The 19,473-nt window shown below is 39.4% G+C and overlaps 1 protein-coding gene across 3 annotated transcripts in view; it reads right to left on the bottom strand.

The window, feature by feature from the left end:
* Positions 1-2,812: 2,812 nt before the first annotated feature.
* LOC139463974 (uncharacterized) overlaps positions 2,813-19,473 on the bottom strand; it is a 45,636-nt gene continuing 28,975 nt past the window's right edge. For 2 of the 3 annotated variants that reach the window (XM_071245444.1, XM_071245446.1), the window contains exons 2-5: positions 11,082-11,223; positions 8,606-8,752; positions 7,799-7,825; positions 2,813-3,584 (exon numbers count right to left, since the gene is read on the bottom strand). In XM_071245444.1, coding sequence (XP_071101545.1) covers positions 3,533-3,584; positions 7,799-7,825; positions 8,606-8,752; positions 11,082-11,223 — 368 coding nt within the window. In that variant the 3' untranslated portion in view covers positions 2,813-3,532. The remainder of the gene's footprint in view (positions 3,585-7,798; positions 7,826-8,605; positions 8,753-11,081; positions 11,224-19,473) is intronic. The other variant, XM_071245445.1, reaches the window with a different exon arrangement.

Raw genomic sequence — 19,473 nt, 5'->3', positions numbered from 1 at the left:
TCATTTCTGTACAAGTTTAAAGAAAGTTCTTGTGTTATATATCCATATATCTAAGAAGCCTTCATGTTATTAATTCAGAATTTTGGGCCTTTGTACTTTATATTTTCGTGTACCCCAATAATATAGTAAAGCTGCATTTTAATCTCTGGATGCACCGAGTTTTTGAAACTTGAGAAGATGCAGAGGCAATAGATGTTGAGTTAATAGGTGAACAGGAATTGTTTATACTGTCTACAAGCGGAAAGAAGTCCCTGTGCATTTCTATCATGGGAAATAATACATAAACGCAAACAACGAACGATTTTGTAACAGGACAATATTTTGATGTCTGTAAAAACATGAATTCATCACGACAGAGTTACCATGTCCTCTGTAAACGTCATATCAGGCTGAAAGTGGCTTGACAACACACCATTTGTCGAGGGAGCTTGTGGGATGTCATTCCAAATCTGGAACAAGGCCTTTTGCAGCTGGACCAACGTCACCTGTTGTTGCGTAAACGACGTTTCATTTCATCCTACTCATGTTTGATGATCGACAGATCGAATGAAACAGCAGACCAACGGAGTGTGGGGATGATCTGTTGTCCCATGAAGTACGTGACGTCATGTACAACACGCATTGTCCTGCTGGGAAGTGACGTGACGTCCTTGGGTCTGAAGGCAAGGGAGGGCTTGAAGGCGGTTCACCTGACAAATTGTCATGTATGATCACTGGGAGTGATTGAGTATGGTTTTACGCTGCTCTTAGCAATATTCCAGCAATACCACGACGGGGACACCAGAAATGGGCTTCACACATGTACCTATGTCGGGAATCGAACCCGGGTCTTCGGCGTGACGAGCGAACGCTTTAACCACTAGGCTAACCGACCGCCCCTGGATGACCACTGACGGGCAAGATGAAACCTGTACTCATCGATGAAGATTACTAACTGGGGCCCCCAGGGCCTCATTGCACAAAGCGATCTTAGCTCTAAGTTGATCGTAAATCCCACACCCTTATTCTTGGCTTACGAAGATTAGCTTTGTGCAACGTGGCCTGTCCTGTATCCTCAACCTCTGGCATGCCAGGCGTGCAGTTCGATGATGTGGCAGGAATTTGGTTAACGCTGCTTTGAAAACTATTCCATCTATATCAGGATGTGTCTGCTTGGTGTGGGAGGAAATCCCGAAGTGGTGCAGGTTTTTAACGTTTACCACTTTGATGAAACCCACGAACACGAAAACCTAGAAACACAATCGGGACGAACCAGGATTCGAACTTACGATCAGTGGTTTCCAAGGGGCGCAACTCTTCAAAGCGAATTGAGGCGCCTCAGACGACTTTGCCACCCAGGCCCTCAAAATTTAAGGTCGTGGTCGGATGTCATGGTCTCGAAATTGATTTCTCAGTCCTTGGACTAATCGCACGTAAACATTGACGTTGCAGGGAAACTAGGGCTGGGACGAGTCCAAATTTACTCCCCGGGTACCCATCATCCTATTACCCGACCCTCCTCGGATAGATACTTAGAGATAGGTACAAACTGTCCGATTTGGAAAAGTATGACCGTAGCCATGGAAAAATGTATTCAGATACACGTCTTAAGTCATCAGGTCATGCCTACACTGAAGTTTACTGCATGAAGTTTTATCTTAATTCAAATACTAGTATATAAAAGTCAGAAGGAATCGGTGCATTGTCAGAAAGAAATGGGAAAATTAGTGACTCGTAGTGTAGCCATAGTTTTCGATCATTTTTGTCATTAAACAATATATTACGTGACTAACCACTTGTCCGGGTAGTCCTGTGGGTACCTGGGTCCTACTCAGGACCCACTCGACCCGAGTACCCGAGTTACCCGTTCCAGCCCTAAGGGAAACCCAGTAGTATAGCGATTATAACATACTTCATACATGGCATTCAAATCGTCCTTGGACATTTTGGTGGGATATCGTGCAATACTTCTCTCACTCCCATATAAGAAAAATACATAAGGTTTTTTACATTGACAACATGCAGCAGGGGCCGTTTCCTGAATAACGTTGTTGATCGTAACATGGTAATTAACGGCTTATGGCTTAAATAAACTGTAGACTAAACCGTGTTATACGTAGAGGGGAATGTCCAAGTAACTCTCCATTCCTTACCTTTTACACCATACCTTCATGTGCCACCGTAGCTGAGGCTGACAATTACACGTCCTCAAATCAAACGTTGAGGGTTTCGAACCCCGCTGGCGACACATGTTTTCGGGGGAAAAAAAGAAAATATTCACTTGTCTATAAATGTAAAAAATAGTTCCGTCTATTCCAAGTGGAAATTACTTCAAATTACGGTTCAACATAATGTATCATTGACATACAACTCTCCATTCCTAAAAATAAATAAAAATGGAGCGTTGAAACAACAGAATGACGTCACAGATGTGTTTCAGTTGTGATTGATGGCATACTGCGTGTGTCGGTCTATGGTGCCTGTATCACTCATTTATCAACAGTTGGGGCTGGGTCTTCGCCAGCGAGTAACGAGCCAGCAATCACAACACTCCCCTTTATACCATTTACGCCGTGGACTTATTAAACTCTGATTATAAGTGCCATTACGCTGATCGTTTGTTAGTTACAATTAGAATAACACCACGATACAAGAACAGTGGCAACTGCTACGTGTGTGGCCTTTGGTTCCTTGACGACAAACACCGCCTCTGTGGTCTAGTGGGTAGAGCGTCTGCGGAACGGTGGGGGTTTGATCCCCAGCCACGTTATACCGTAAAACGTTAAAATATGACTGGCTCGTTACTATCACAAACGCAGATACAAGACAAACCTACAAATTGGAATAGTTTATTGAATAAGCTAATTACAAGCTGGTACAGCAAATAGGCACATTTAGGTTTTATTCCCTTAACGCCGAGCGCCAGTAGGGTAACAATAAAAATATCTAAATACATAACGCCAATTGCACTATTTTGACAGGTCTCAATGACTCCATTCTTAATTGTAACCATTATGTGAACTATAGTCTAGTATTAAGGAACCGATCATTTGATATTCGGGAGGGGGGATTACATCTTGTTCCCGAAAATTCTTGACGAAAATAACTATGCTTCTGCCTGTTGAAAAAAAAACAAATTGTCTGCCACAAAAATTACTTTGTTGAAAGGTGTTAAGGAAGGCTAAACAATCAGGCTCAGGTTTAAACAAAAAGAATAGCTGCTTTTGCAGCTGTAGCTGAAAAAATATCTAATCTCGATCCAAAATCCCAGCCCCTCCTACCCACAAGAACCTACTCATCACCCAACCACACATAGAACACGGGAATGTATTCTCTGCAGAACACTACAATAAGTCAACAATATACAGTATACAGACGTTTTGTGCATAGAAGTATAGCGTCAACAATTATATGTACACAAGGACCTCGTCATTTCTGCATTTGCAAGAATCAAACGTTGGATCTGAAAAATTGGTGAAAAAACAAGTAACTATACAAAATACTATATAAACATTTCATCAGGTACACAGCTAAGTGTCTACAAAGACAAAGTTCATTGTGTGTATTCTTTTCGACCGTCTGCTGGACCAGATACAATGATGTGCCTGAAACAAGCAATATGATTTACGATCACAGATATGTTACATGAAAACATTCACAAATATGTCATCTCCTGCCGTACATGTATAATTATATTAAAGGGGGGCTCACTTTCTACCGAGCGACGTGTTTTATAACTGGTGAAGGAAAAGCCGTGGCACGCTAGGTCCAGACCTAATGCAGAATTGCGTCCCTTTGGCGCGTGATCTTGAGTTTGACTCCTAGTGAGTGAGTATGGCATTACGCCAGAAATGGGCTTCACACATTGTACACATTTCGGGAATCGAACCCGGGTCTTCGGCGTGACGCGCCAACGGTTTAACCACTTGGCTACCAGACCGCCCATTTGACTCCTTGATTCGTCTTTTTATGTTTCTAGGTTAGCCAAGTCCCCACACGAACACATGGGTTTCACAAAACAGGTACACGTCCAAGACCTATATCACTTAGGGCTTTCCTACCACATCAAGATCCCACGTCCTGACATAACTGGAAACTGTCTGTTCGAAGCGGCATCAAACTCAATTCACTCAGTCCCACATTAAGCTGACACGCCGTGACATAACTGCAACACTGTTCAAAGCGGCGTTAAAACCAGTCTCCAATCTTTCTAGCATTCAGCTGACACCCCTGATGTAACGGAAATACCACTGAAAGCGGCTGAAACCAATTCACCCACTCACTCCTTTTAATGAAATACAATGTGTGTGCACGTTAATGACATGCTATGTTTAGGTATTGTTAGCGATAGCATAGTGAACATGTGTGACTATTGTGACAGGTCACGACATTATTTGACATTGTAGACAGCTTATTGGACGATTGCCTTAGTGTATAGATCGCACTGACTGCTGTGACATGGACTATAGGACGGGGCTGCGACCAGACAGTTGTTGTGAAGGGATGTTCACGCATCATGTCACTGTCAGCAACATAAGGCAGCCTGTTGACTACCGTGTGACCCCATACAGTCATATGCAGTGTATGCATCTAGAATCAGTAGTATATGACTAAATAACATGAGACATTGTTATTAGTTTCATGTATTGTTGTTAGATAACATTCTCGCCGTGAATATCTGCAAAATTATTGATTCAGCGTTAAGCAATACCCACTCACTCACTTAATGTAATGCCGGGGGAAAAAAAAAATGTAATTCCGTGGTCAAAAGATGAACTATTGCGGGATTGGGTGTAAATCAATATCCACCCGTGCATTTAATGCAATGGGCGTGTTCAGATGAATGTATATAGAAACACTGTGTTTACATTGAGAATGGGCTTATGTCGCTTTTGGCATTGTTTCAGTCCCATCTCGGATACTAAGAATAGGCATCACATATCATATGCACTATAACACCCAGGCTATCGTAATTATTTTGTAGTTATTTTTATTTGTTCATGTTGACTGGCTCGTTAACCCCTATTGTTCCATCTTTTTCATTGTTTGTGAAGCGGCATACAAATCACCACATTGTCGCAAAGAATTCAAAATGCTGGCGTTCACTGTTTATGATGCCGCAGACGTCATATGTGACGTCATTGCAACAATACCATGTCTGAGCTAATCTCTCGACTGGTAATCTGGAAACGTACATTATCTACGTTTTCTCAGAAAAATAACTTTGTGTAATATGTAGGATAACGTATATACGCAACTCGATAACGAGGATAATCTGTTCCTCGTGAAATAATGAAGTCCTCGCCAAGGCTCGGTAACTACACAATTCACTCGCGACAGATAAATCGTAATTCTTTATATCTAGTAGGTCATTCTCTGAATTTACCCCATCGCCCTTGAAACATCAAATTTCAGTTTCAACTTCCTATTTATGTATGCTTCTGGTATATGTCGCGAACAGCTGATGGGGTAGAATTTAGTGCATTGTTCTGTATGTTAATACACGATTTAGTGCATTATTCTGTATGTCAATACAAGATTTAGTGCATTGTTTTGTATATTAACACACGATTTAGTGCATTGTTCTGTATATTAATACATGACCTAGTGCATTGTTCTGTATGTTAATACAAGATTTAGTGCATTGTTCTGTATATTAATACACGACCTAGTGCATTGTTCTGCATGTTAATACACGATTTAGTGCATTGTTCTGTATATTAACACATGATTTAGCGCATTGTTTTGTATTCTAATACACAATTTAGTGCATTGTTCTGTATGTCAATACAAAATTTAGTGCATTGTTTTGTATATTAACACACGATTTAGTGCATTGTTCTGTATATTAATACACGACCTAGTGCATTGTTCTGCATGTTAATACACGATTTAGTGCATTGTTCTGCATATTAACACACGATTTAGTGCATTGTTTTGTATATTAATACACGACCTAGTGCATCGTTTTGTATGTTAATACAAGATTTAGTGCATTGTTTTGTATATTAATACACCGTCTAGTGCATTGTTCTGTATGTTATAACACGATTTAGTGAATTGTTCCGTATGTTTATACACGATTTAATGCATTGTTCTGCTTGTTAACACACGATATAGTGCACTGTTCTGTAAGTTCACACATGACTTAGTGCATTGTTCTGTTTGATTATACAAGATTTCGTGCATTATTGTGCATGTTAGTACAAGATTTCGTGCATTATAGTGTGTGTGTTAACACACGATTTAGTGCATTGTTCTGTATGTCAATACACAATTTAGTTCATTGTATTGTATGTTAATATACAGTGCATTGTTCTGTATGTTAATACATGATTTAGTGCATTGTTCTGTCTGTAAATACAAGCTTAAGTGCAGTGTTCTGTATGTTATCACACAATTTAGTTCATTGTTCTATGTGTTAATGCATAATTTAGTGCATTGTTCTGTATGTTAATACATAATTTGGTGCATTGTTCTGTCTGTAAAAACAAGCTTTAGTGCATTGTTCTGAATGTTAACACACGAGTTTGTGCACTGTTCTGTATGTTAATACAAATATTAGTGCATTGTTCTGTCTGTAAATACAAGCTTTAGTGCATTGTTCTGTATGTTAACACACGAGTTAGTTTATTGTTCTGTATGTTAATACACAATTTAGTGCATTGTTCTGTACGTTAATGCACAATTTAGTGCATTGTTCTTTCTGTACATACAAGCTAGTGCATTGTTCTGTATGTTAATACACAATTTACTGCATTGTCCTGTATGTTAATACATAATTGAGTGCATTGTTCTGTCTGTAAATACAAGCTTTAGTTCATTGTTCTGTATGTTAATACACAATTTAGTGAATTGTTCTGTATGTTAACACACGAGTTAGTGCCCCGTTCTGTATGTCAACACACGAGTTAGTGCATTGATCTGTGTGCTGATGCAAGACACGGAGATATTACAAGAGGCTGATGAGAATGACGAGAATGACGTTGATCCTGGCTGTATCCCTAATAGATTCAATACAAGAAGTAGCTAAAGGCTGTGGCAGCTCCTTTGCAAAGTCGCAGCTGATAACGTCTTCTTAACTGATCTTAAAGATAACTGATCTTCTTTGAGAAATATACGGGGCACGAGTGTCTCACTCGTCCAATATACCGTAATTCCCTGTGCACACTTCCTCGCTTCGCTCTCCCTATTATTCTTGAATGTCAGCAGAATATACGTACTTGTTGGTTTCACCAATGTGGTAACACGTAAAACATATATGTCGCTTTTGAAACGCCGTGATATAACTGAAACACTGTCCAAAGCGGCACAAAACCCACACACCCAGTCTTAAAGGTGATTTACGTACCCGTACCCTGACCTAACTGTCCTGCTTACTAGACTGATACGTAAAATTTAAACTTTCTTAAGTTACTGTATTTCTTTCTGAATATGATTTCATACATAACAACGCTTGAATTACAATGATAGAAAGTATATACTGGCTAAATTTTCAAAGATCCCTTTTAAGAGTATGTTTGATTTTCATAATGTCAATAGGTCATTAATTAATCCACCGGTAGACATTATAATCATATATAAATACTTGTGAAAATTCAGAATCTAAAAATGACAGGTCAATTTGCCATTGTCATTTTCATCAGTAGCATTCTAAACAGATGTGTCTGTCATACTACTATTACAGGCAGTCTTAATACGTTGTGGTAGAGTGAGCTGATGATGTGCATATTGGAGTTATCATGACCGATCAGCTGAGAATAAGTAAGAGCATCTCAGTCGAGTGCAAGCATGCCAAGTGAAGGAATGCGGCCCAAACCTGACAGCAGTAACAAAGGTTGTGGATCTGAAAATGTAATGTAAATGCCACATGTAATTATCAGCATGGTTCCTCCTTAGCTCATCTGGCAAATTTGTAAATTATGATTGACATTTGCTTTCCATACAATGCCTGATTGGTGACCCGAATCCGACAACCAAGCAATGTGGAAAATCAGTTGGCATTTCTATCTGATGTTGATCAGCCATCGAAAGCCAAACATTACCTAGATGTTTTTTTACAGACATGTTTTGATTGAAGAGCTACATCTTTTAATGACAAACCGAATAATTTTAGGACTTTTACCAAGATTAATGACATTAATATAAAAGAACATTTCATTTCAGGAGTTTTTGGAATATTCTTTTTCTCCACCACCAACCGACATCTCTGTCATCACCAGCCTCCCCACCCTCCCCCCCTCTCCCCCACCCCCTCCCCCACCCCCTCCCCCACCCCCGGCGACTACCCGAAAGGCCTCCCGCGCCATACACAGGCTAAAACATAATCCTTAACTCCCTCACCGCTAACTAATAACTTTGATTGGTAAATAAGTGGACATATTTATTACGGTTCACCTTCTCAATTTCTAGGTTAGAATACGTCCTAGCATACTATGGTCTTAATGGATGTGATGGTAAGGCTCGGCGACTTGGTTGATTGCGTGTCATCTTAACTCGACGGCGTGGATCGTGCTCATAATATCAATCACTGGTTTGGACGGTCCAGGTTCGATTATTTACCATCATATAGCTGGAATACAGCAAACAAACAGAACACTATTTTTAGATAAGCGAATGTACGTACCTTTCTTCACTGTCCGGTTCTTTCTTGTCTGACACCGAGTGTGAGATGTTGTCGCTCGGCGTGCATGCCTTGATGCAGCACACGATGAAGATGATGAAACCGACGCAGGCAAACACGACGCCGAGGGTTGCCCATAGTTGAGCTCCTCTGAAACAAAACTTTATTTGTCAAATAAGTTATGTTTCACTGATCTTGACAGAATTCGACCCGTGAAGATCTGAGTTAGAATACGTCTTCAGCAACCCATGCTTGCCGTAAAAGGCGACTATGCTTGTCTTAAGAGGCGACTAACGGGATCGGGTGATCAGGCTCGCTGACTTGGTTGATGCATGTCATCGTATCCCAAATGCGTAGATCGATGCTCATGATGTCAATCACTGGATTGTCTGGTCCTCACTCGATCATTTACAGACCGCCGTCTAATAGCTGGAATATTGCTGAGTGTGGCGTTAAACAACAAACAAACACGAAAGAATTCATAATTGTATTGTAACTGTAAGAGGCAGTGCGTTCGGTCTTTGTCTTTGAACAGTATTTCAAATTTCACAGACTGCAGCGTGATGAGCGGGGGTGGGTGGGGGGGGGGGGGGGGGGGGGGGGGGGGGGGGGGGGGGGACCTCGAAGTGATGCAGACGTGGGAGAAACTCACGAGTACAGGTATGGTGCTGACAAACGTAGAAACATAATCAGGGCGGACGGAAGTAGAACCCACGATCCCACGATCACAGGATTGTGGCTCGTCTAAGGGACGCAACTCTGCGCATTTAACGACTGGGCAACCAGTGCCCCAGGAACTACATGAACGATGGCGATTGGTGGACATACCACATGCTGTTTATGTCGGTTACGCTGGTTGCATGTACTGGACACCCATCATATTCGTGACTACCATCACTTACCACGCAGTTTAGGTATGAGGAGCCGCATTATATTTATCCTGAATTCCAATATGCCAGTAACTGAATTTATGATATCACTAAATTATCTTTAATATCACGATATCGATTTCTAGATATACAGAATGGTGATGTCATACCATATAATTGGTGATTAGAATACATTGAATACATCGGTAATATTTCTTGACATAATCTCTATAATCGAATTCGTGATATAAACATGCTTCATTTATTCACCTGTCAATTCTGTTTAAAGGTAGCAAAACCTACGCCCTGCCATATCAGTTTCCGCCGGATGAGTCTAGGAAACAGTGTCAGAAATGGTCTGTTGTTCTTAATCTAGGAACCACAATTTTAATAGTATATGTCTTTCTAGGAACCATTGTCCTAGGGTATCAGTTACTAGGAACCATTGTTCTAGGGTATCAGTTACCAGCAGCTATTGTCCTAGGGTATCAGTTACTAGGAACCATTGTCCTAGGGCATCAGTTACTAGCAGCTATTGTCCCAGGGTATCAGTTACTAGCAGCTATTGTCCTAGGGTATCAGTTACTAGCAACCATTGTCCAAGGGCATCATGTACTAGCAACCATTGTCCTAGGGCATCAGTTACTAGCAACCTATGTCCTAGGGCATCAGTTACTATCAACCATTGTCCATGGGCATCATTTACTAGCAACCATTGTCCTAGGGCATCAGTTACCAGCAGCTATTGTCCTAGGGTATCAGTTACTAGGAACCATTGTCCTAGGGTATCAGTTACTAGGAACCATTGTCCTAGGGTATCAGTTACTAGCAGCTATTGTCCTAGGGTATCAGTTACTAGGAACCATTGTCCTAGGGTATCAGTTACTAGCAGCTATTGTCCTAGGGTATCAGTTACTAGCAGCTATTGTCCTAGGGTATCAGTTACTAGGAACCATTGTCATGGGACATCAGTTACTAGCAACCATTGTCCAAGGGCATCATTTACTAGCAACCATTGTCCTAGGGCATCAGTTACTAGCAACCATTGTCCATGGGCATCATTTACTAGCAACCATTGTCCTAGGGCATCAGTTACCAGCAGCTATTGTCCTAGGGTATCAGTTACTAGGAACCATTGTCCTAGGGTATCAGTTACTAGGAATCATTGTCCTGGGATATCAGCTACTAGGAACCATTGTCCTAGGGTATCAGTTACTAGCAGCTATTGTCCTAGGGTATCAGTTACTAGGAACCATTGTCATGGGACATCAGTTACTAGCAACCATTGTCCAAGGGCATCAGTTACTAGCAACCATTGTCATGGGACATCAGTTACTAGCAACTTTTGTCCTAGGGCATCAGTTACTAGCAACCATTGTCCTAGGGCATCATTTACTAGCAACCATTGTCCTAGGGCATCAGTTACTAGCAACCTTTGTCCTAGGGCATCAGTTACTAGGAACCTTTGTCCTAAGGCATCAGTTACTAGGAACCATTGTCTTGTTTCAACAGTTACTAGTTACAGAATGTTTGCGCTGAAGGATATGTGTGTGCGTGCGTGCGTGCGTGCGTGCGTGCGTGCGTGTGTGTGTGTGTGTGTGTGCACCTACCCGCCGCTGATGCCGCCTGTGTATCCAGTCAGTGGTATCTTGTTGGTATTGGAACTGCCATGCGCAGTGGTCCGCCTCTTGAACCGAGCCACGTGGGGTGACCCATTGTCAGCCTTGCTCCTGTTCACCTCAACGTAAACAACTGAAGTAAACAAAGCCAGGCATAAACAGGGAATCGGGGAACATTCTTGATATACAGTTGATCAGAGATCCCTACAAATCGCGGAATTTATGACCAGTGCCTTGTCTCACAAAGCGATCTTGAGCTGAGACGATCGTAACTACCATACTGTAACATAAACATAACAATCGTAGCACTAAGCTCGCTTTGTGAAACAGGACCCAGAAGAAGTATGAATAGACTAACATCTTGTCTCTGAAAATATATAAGCCCAGAAACGTTCTTCATTTTCAGACCGATACTGCTGTAATCTGGACTTGCAAAGTATTATAGACTTGCGTCGGCTGCATTGGATATATTTGTTTCAGGGTCTGTATGACAAACTATGGTATGAATTTAACGTCCTATAAGGAATCATGGTGAGGGGTGACTGCCCATCTGAATATATTCCACATCTCGGTAGTTGTGGCCTAGATTGTGGGGTTTCCGAACTTAAGGGCTTTATCGATTACATTGTGACACATTTGCGAAATATCGAAATAGTTTCAGTGGATTGATTATTTCATTTTCAGGCAACGTTTTTTGTTTTCATCTCGGACGATGGTTCGATCCCCGGTCGCGTCACACAAACGACATTGAAAGATGGTACTTGTTACCTTGCCTGACGCTCGGCATTAAGGGTTTTCATTAAGGACTGTTCAGCTTGGAGTCTGTATACTGACTAAGTTGGGTATACATGTTAAACTGTGGTATGGTACCTCAGTGGGCTTGCACTATTATTATTTCTGACGACATTTTTTTATTAGTGTTTGTTACCCTACAGTGGTATGTTTGCCCCAACAGAAGCAGCACGTCTAATTATCGTTATGCAGCTCGTTAAACTCATAACCCGGACACACTTATACTCAGTGTAGTAGATGGGATGGAATGTCGTTACGCTACAGTCTGACATTTCAGTGCCGGTCACATAAATATTGTTTGTTGAAGGAAACCTGGACTATGTCGAATAACACACATATGTACAACACCTCCATAACAATCACAACAAGCTATCGGCGAGATATGGATGCACCCAATGATGTATTTGAAACAACTATTTCTGTAAAAAATATGTTTGTCTGCTATGGACTCTCTGACCTTTATTAATTCAGTCGATAAGTCTTGCCTAATCAGTACAATACTCCCCAGGTATTGTTACCGTATTGAAACTACTAACAACGACTGCTATCCAAAACATGGTCCAAATGTTATTATATTTTGAATAGACAACACAGAATGATAAAAGATCCGTTTTTTACGAGATAATCATGAATAACCTCCGTTACCATGGTTACATGTTGTCCTCCTGTAACGGACTACGTTTACGTAAAGGTCAAAGGGCACAGGTGACTCAGTGACAGGGTGCTCTGGAGAATGCCACCCATTGGGTGTACCAGGATCGGCGACGCGTGAAGATCCGGGTAGAATTGGTCGTCAGCAACCCTCGTAAGAGGCGACTAAAGGGATCGGGTGGTCAGGCTCGATGACTTGGTTGATGCATGTCATCGTATCCCAATTTCGTGGATCGATGCTCACGATATCAACCACTTGGTTGTCTGGTCCAGACTGGAGTATTTACAAACCGCCGTCATATAGCTGGAATATTGCTGAGTGCAGCGTTAAACAAACAAACAAACAAACCGGGATCGGCTGGTCGTATGTTCGAGTCAATATTCACTCGATCAGTATCGTTGTCTGTAGCGGCCAATGTGTATGACACCACGGGCTGTTCCTCTTATTGAGCCAATACGCCGTTAATTACCACCAAATGGGCATTTAATCTCACTCACTCGTTGTGAAGATAAGATGCACCACAAAGTGCACCTCTATCTACCTTTCCTTTTACGCTATTTGCTCCGATTCATCCAATCTCTCGGTAAGATCCGGAAACCGGAAAGCGCCCTCTGGCGGCATCTTGTTACATACCCCATTGTATAATATATATAAGAAAGTCTATCTCCCTACAACTGTTTACTTATTCACGAGTTTTGAATAACTAAACCACAACCCGCTATTGTAGTATATAGACGACAGGGGGCGTCGTATCATGCAATGTCCAATACATCCACGTTAAAGCAGGCTTGGTCTTATTCCGCTACAGTTAAAAAGAGACATCTTATATGGCACAGAAACAGCTCACGTCATTTACACGTTTGAAATAAGCGGACATACCTCAATAAAAATAATTTCTTTCCAATATGTCTGTAACAGATGTTTGCTTCTTGCTATCATGTCCATTTGTTCCCCGTATATGCAAAACTAAGCACATCAAACCAAGAATCGAGCCTCATTTAAGTACCGTTATGGATCAATGATTTGACTGATTTTATTGACATCGCTACGTAACATATGGCATATAAAGACGTGGACGCATGCTTCAAAATCAATGTTGATGAGAATAGGGCTTGCTGCATAGACTCAAACAGGCCCCAACCTGCCCTCCCACACGCAGGAATACAATGACCGACAGAATATACTTACGGGAGTATAATTTGTACATTTTTACTGCCAGATCCGATTGAGGGCCAGTTCTGTCAGTTCAGTTTGTTCAATAGTACATATCAACAAAGGATTAATGTTCTCTACACGGATTTGTGCGAGTGCGTGCGTGCGATCGTGTGTTCGTGCGTGTTTTTGACATACTAGAAAGTATATGGCATTTAATTAAAGATGATATGTAATATATTTTCATTTCGTTTCTTTTGTATAGGATAGTACAATGGTTAAGGCAGATTTTAATACCCAGTTATAGTGGTTTTATTGTCACAATTCAATGGAATTAGTGTTTTACCTACTCACAAGATTTGAAAATGAAGTAAAAAACATGATTTTTGCCAATGTTTCCACTGAGAATTAGAATAACAGTAAAATGAAACAAAATGTGTGCCAAATTCATATAACCGAACATATTACCTGTAATCAAAGACATAATTTTGATAGTTTAATGACTTAATAAAAATGTTACAGCCAATTTTGTCAAATTATGCATTTTTCCTTCAATTTATGCAATTTTGACCCCCTGAAAATTCCTGCACACACTTGCAAGCTTACTACCCAATGCAAATTGTGTACAGATACCTTATGCAATAGAAAAGGTTTAAGGTATACAGGAAAATGTGGGAACGAAAATCTTGTTTTTCACCCCTGGCCAACTGACTATGACACATAATTGTTTTCACTTCGTTTTTTTTCTATCTAAAAATTGACGCAAGTGATTTCTAAATGGCTAACCAAGTTAAATAAACCACGCCCACTAACGGATTATTGCTTCATGATTGGCTGATAAAATAATAGGCGATGCTCTTATTGCATTATGGCGCTGAATGATGCCCCTGATTTTGCACTTTTGTCAATTTGCGTGTGTCAATAATGAAATAAGCAGTCTGTGAAGTTATTATTGTTGACATCTTTATTTAGAATTCATTTCAATTTGTTTTTGTGTTAATAGAGTTATATACTTTTTATTGTTTAAAACCGATGTGCACAATTTGTGTAAATTCGCCTTGCTACGCGAGTGGCCTGGTCCTCGTTCCACAAAGCGAACATAGAGCGAAGACGATCGTAAATAAAAGCGACAAAACTCTCCTAAAAAATCTCTACCAAAAAGCAGGGTCGATTGTACAATTCTGATTATATCAGGAACATCTATATATGAATCACTATCAAATAGTGATGATACCAGGTGTTCGCGAAAAGGTGAGCATATCCTGCCCCACCGGTGGCACCCGCCACAAACACATGCAAAGGTAAGTCAATTGTTCGCCGGAAAAAAATCACGGGAACATATGGTACAAGTCAAAATAAGGAACCTTTTGAAAGCTTTACTGAGGCCTCAGATGATCAAACAACTTCTGATCAGGAGACCTCTGACACTCTTTGAAATCTTGTTTAAAAGAGCATGCTCGATTGTATCTCAAACGTTGCGAAATGTAGACACCAAGCATTGAAGCTGCAGCAATATTGCTCGACATAAAGGGAAAGTTGACTTTTGGAAAGTTGAAGTCATCGAACGATATCAGATTATCGATCTATCTGAAGCTTAGGTTGAACTTCTTGGCAAAATTATTTTGTTTTGACTATGTCGATCCGAGCAGAAATTCTGATTCATATGCATAAAGAAACAGATCATCAAGAAGGGGAGAGCAATTGGTGCCCATGGGGATGCCTACTTCTTGCCTAAAGGTCTATGTTAAGGTATGGGGTTACGATCACCTTAGCCCTGAGATCGCTGCGTGGAACGGGAATATTATAGTCCTGGGTTCGAATACCAGATTCGCCCTCATTATGATTCTCAGTTAATCATCATCATACCCGTGCTGGTGTTTTTCACCTATTGGTAAAACTAAATATCATAGGCAAGTATTTTTAATTTTTTTATACTTCTTCATAATACACGTGAAACGTCATGGTAACAATTTCGGTTTAAATTCATGATAACATATCTATAATAAATTAAAAGGCATCATATCTACCTCACCAAATAAAACAGCAGGGTTTTCTCCAATGTTTTTCCGTCACGTAATAATATTTCTTATAGCAGAAGTAGCTTTTACAGGAAAAAACTGCATGGAGGAAAGAGGAACAGTTGCTCGGTAGGGGTGAATCCCACGCTTATCATAAGGTCCGACTGAAGAATATCATACTTTATGACTTGACTGACTGCGTGTCACCTTCACCCGATGATGTATGTAGATCGCTGCTCATGCGTTCAGCCACTGGGTTGTCTGGCCTAGACTCTATTATTGACAGACCGCCGTCATATAACTATGGGATGCTGCTAACTACGGCGTTAACATACATGCATGCATCCACTCTCAGTTACAGGTAATGCTATTTCGAAGTATAAAAACAACCCCATACAGAAAGTGAATATCAATTACTTTGTCATCCTACAGGCATTTGGACACAAACACAATCATGTATGAGTATAACCTTTCCTATCAACACAGGGGATGTACACTAGGTATATCTTTTCACATGTCCAGGCAAAAACATAGAGCTTACTTTGCTCAGTGAAATTAAGAATCGTTTTATTTTTCCTTCTCCGTTACTTACAGTCAAAGTCCACAAACGATGTTTTTTCATGGGGTATTCTACAAACCTTCTGAAATGTATAGGGCTGGGTTTGAAAAGGAAGAGCCTGGTCCCTTAGATTTGCGTGGTTTAGGAAATTAAGACTTGTTTGGAAAGATGTGAACATAAGAAAGCGAATTATAATCGTTTGGATGTCGTTATTAGTGTGTACATACGAATGAGAATTATAATCGTTTGGAATGTCGTTAAGTGTGTACATACGAAAGCGAATTACAATCGTTTGGATGTCGTTATAAGTGTGTACATACGAATGCGAATTATAATCGTTTGGATGTCGTTATAAATGTGTACATGCGAATGAGAATTATAATCGTTTGGAAATCGTTAAGATGTGTACATACGAATGCGAATTATAATCGTTTGGATGTCGTTATAAGTGTGTACATGCGAATGAGAATTATAATCGTTTGGATGTCGTTATAAGTGTGTACATGCGAATGCGAATTATAATCGTTTGGATGTCGTTATAAGTGTGTACATGCGAATGAGAATTATAATCGTTTGGATGTCGTTATTAGTGTGTACATGCGAATGCGAATTATAATCATTTGGATGTCGTTATAAGTGTGTACAAAAGAATGCGAATTATAATCGTTTGGATGTCGTCATAAGTGTGTTCATTAGAATGAGAATTATACTAGTTTGGATGTCGTTATAAGTGTGTATATACGAATGAGAATTATAATCGTTTGGATGTCGTTATAAGTGTGTACATGCGAATGCGAATTATAATCGTTTGGATGTCGTCATAAGTGTGTACATGCGAATGAGAATTATAATCGTTTTGATGTCGTTATAAGTGTGTACATGCGAATGCGAATTATAATCGTTTGGATGTCGTTATAAGTGTGTACAAAAGAATGCGAATTATAATCGTTTGGATGTCGTCATAAGTGTGTTCATTAGAATGAGAATTATACTAGTTTGGATGTCGTTATAAGTGTGTACATGCGAATGCGAATTATAATAGTTTGGATGTCGTTATAAGTGTGTACAAAAGAATGCGAATTATAATCGTTTGGATGTCGTCATAAGTGTGTTCATTAGAATGAGAATTATACTAGTTTGGATGTCATTATAAGTGTGTACATGCGAATGCGAATTATAATCGTTTGGATGTCGTTACAAGTGTGTACAAAAGAATGCGAATTATAATCGTTTGGATGTCGTCATAAGTGTGTTCATTAGAATGAGAATTATACTAGTTTGGATGTCGTTATAAGTGTGTACAAAAGAATGCGAAATATAATCGTTTGGATGTCGTCATAAGTGTGTTCATTAGAATGAGAATAATACTAGTTTGGATGTCGTTATAAGTGTGTACATGCGAATGCGAATTATAATCGTTTGGATGTCGTCATAAGTGTGTACATAAGAATGCGAATTATAATCGTTTAGATGTCGTTATAAGTGTGTTCATAAGAATGCGAATTATAATCGTTTGGATGTCGTTATAAGTGTGTTCATTAGAATGAGAATTATAATAGTTTGGATGTCGTTATAAGTGTGTACAAAAGAATGCGAATTATAATCGTTTGGATGTCGTTATAAGTGTGTACATAAGAATGCGAATTATACTAGTTTGGATGTCGTTATAAGTGTGTTCATTAGAATGCGAATTATAATCGTTTGGATGTCGTTATAAGTGTGTTCATAAGAATGCGAATTATAATCGTTTGGATGTCGTCATAAGTGTGTTCATTAGAATGAGAATTATAATCGTTTGGATGTCGTTATAAGTGTGTACAAAAGAATGCGAATTATAATCGTTTGGATGTCGTCATAAGTGTGTTCATTAGAATGAGAATTATACTAGTTTGGATGTCGTTATAAGTGTGTACATGCGAATGAGAATTATAATCGTTTGGATGTCGTTATAAGTGTGTACATGCGAATTAGAATTATAATCGTTTGGATGTCGTTATAAGTGTGTACATAAGAATGCGAATTATAATCGTTTAGATGTCGTTATAAGTGTGTTCATTAGAATGCGAATTATAATCGTTTGGATGTCGTTAAGTGTGTACATGCGAAAGAGAATTATAATCGTTTGGATTTCGTTAAGATGTGTACATACAAATGAGAATTATAATCGTTTGGATGTCGTTATAAGTGTTTACATACGAATGCGAATTATAATCGTTTGGATGTCGTTATAAGTGTGTACAAAAGAATGCGAATTATAATCGTTTGGATGTCGTCATAAGTGTGTTCATTAGAATGAGAATTATACTAGTTTGGATGTCGTTATAAGTGTGTACATGCGAATGCGAATTATACTAGTTTGGATGTCGTTATAAGTGTGTACAAAAGAATGCGAATTATAATCGTTTAGATGTCGTTATAAGTGTGTTCATAAGAATGCGAATTATAATCGTTTGGATGTCGTTATAAGTGTGTTCATTAGAATGAGAATTATAATAGTTTGGATGTCGTTATAAGTGTGTACAAAAGAATGCGAATCATAATCGTTTGGGTGTCGTTATAAGTGTGTACATAAGAATGCGAATTATACTAGTTTGGATGTCGTTATAAGTGTGTTCATTAGAATGCGAATTATAATCGTTTGGATGTCGTTATAAGTGTGTTCATAAGAATGCGAATTATAATCGTTTGGATGTCGTCATAAGTGTGTTCATTAGAATGAGAATTATACTAGTTTGGATGTCGTTATAAGTGTGTACAAAAGAATGCGAATTATAATCGTTTGGATGTCGTCATAAGTGTGTTCATTAGAATGAGAATTATACTAGTTTGGATGTCGTTATAAGTGTGTACATGCGAATGAGAATTATAATCGTTTGGATGTCGTTATTAGTGTGTACATGCGAATTAGAATTATAATCGTTTGGATGTCGTTATAAGTGTGTACATAAGAATGCGAATTATAATCGTTTAGATGTCGTTATAAGTGTGTTCATTAGAATGCGAATTATAATCGTTTGGATGTCGTTATAAGTGTGTTCATTAGAATGCGAATTATAATCGTTTGGATGTCGTTAAGTGTGTACATGCGAATGAGAATTATAATCGTTTGGATTTCGTTAAGATGTGTACATACAAATGAGAATTATAATCGTTTGGATGTCGTTATAAGTGTTTACATACGAATGCGAATTATAATCGTTTGGATGTCGT

This window comes from Haliotis cracherodii, unplaced genomic scaffold (assembly GCF_022045235.1).
Source record: "Haliotis cracherodii isolate W230 unplaced genomic scaffold, xgHalCrac1.p SCAF_16, whole genome shotgun sequence".
In the NCBI taxonomy this organism is placed as follows: domain Eukaryota; kingdom Metazoa; phylum Mollusca; class Gastropoda; order Lepetellida; family Haliotidae; genus Haliotis; species Haliotis cracherodii.
Note: the sequence above shows the minus strand (reverse complement) of the source record. Positions and strands in the feature narration are given on the sequence as shown.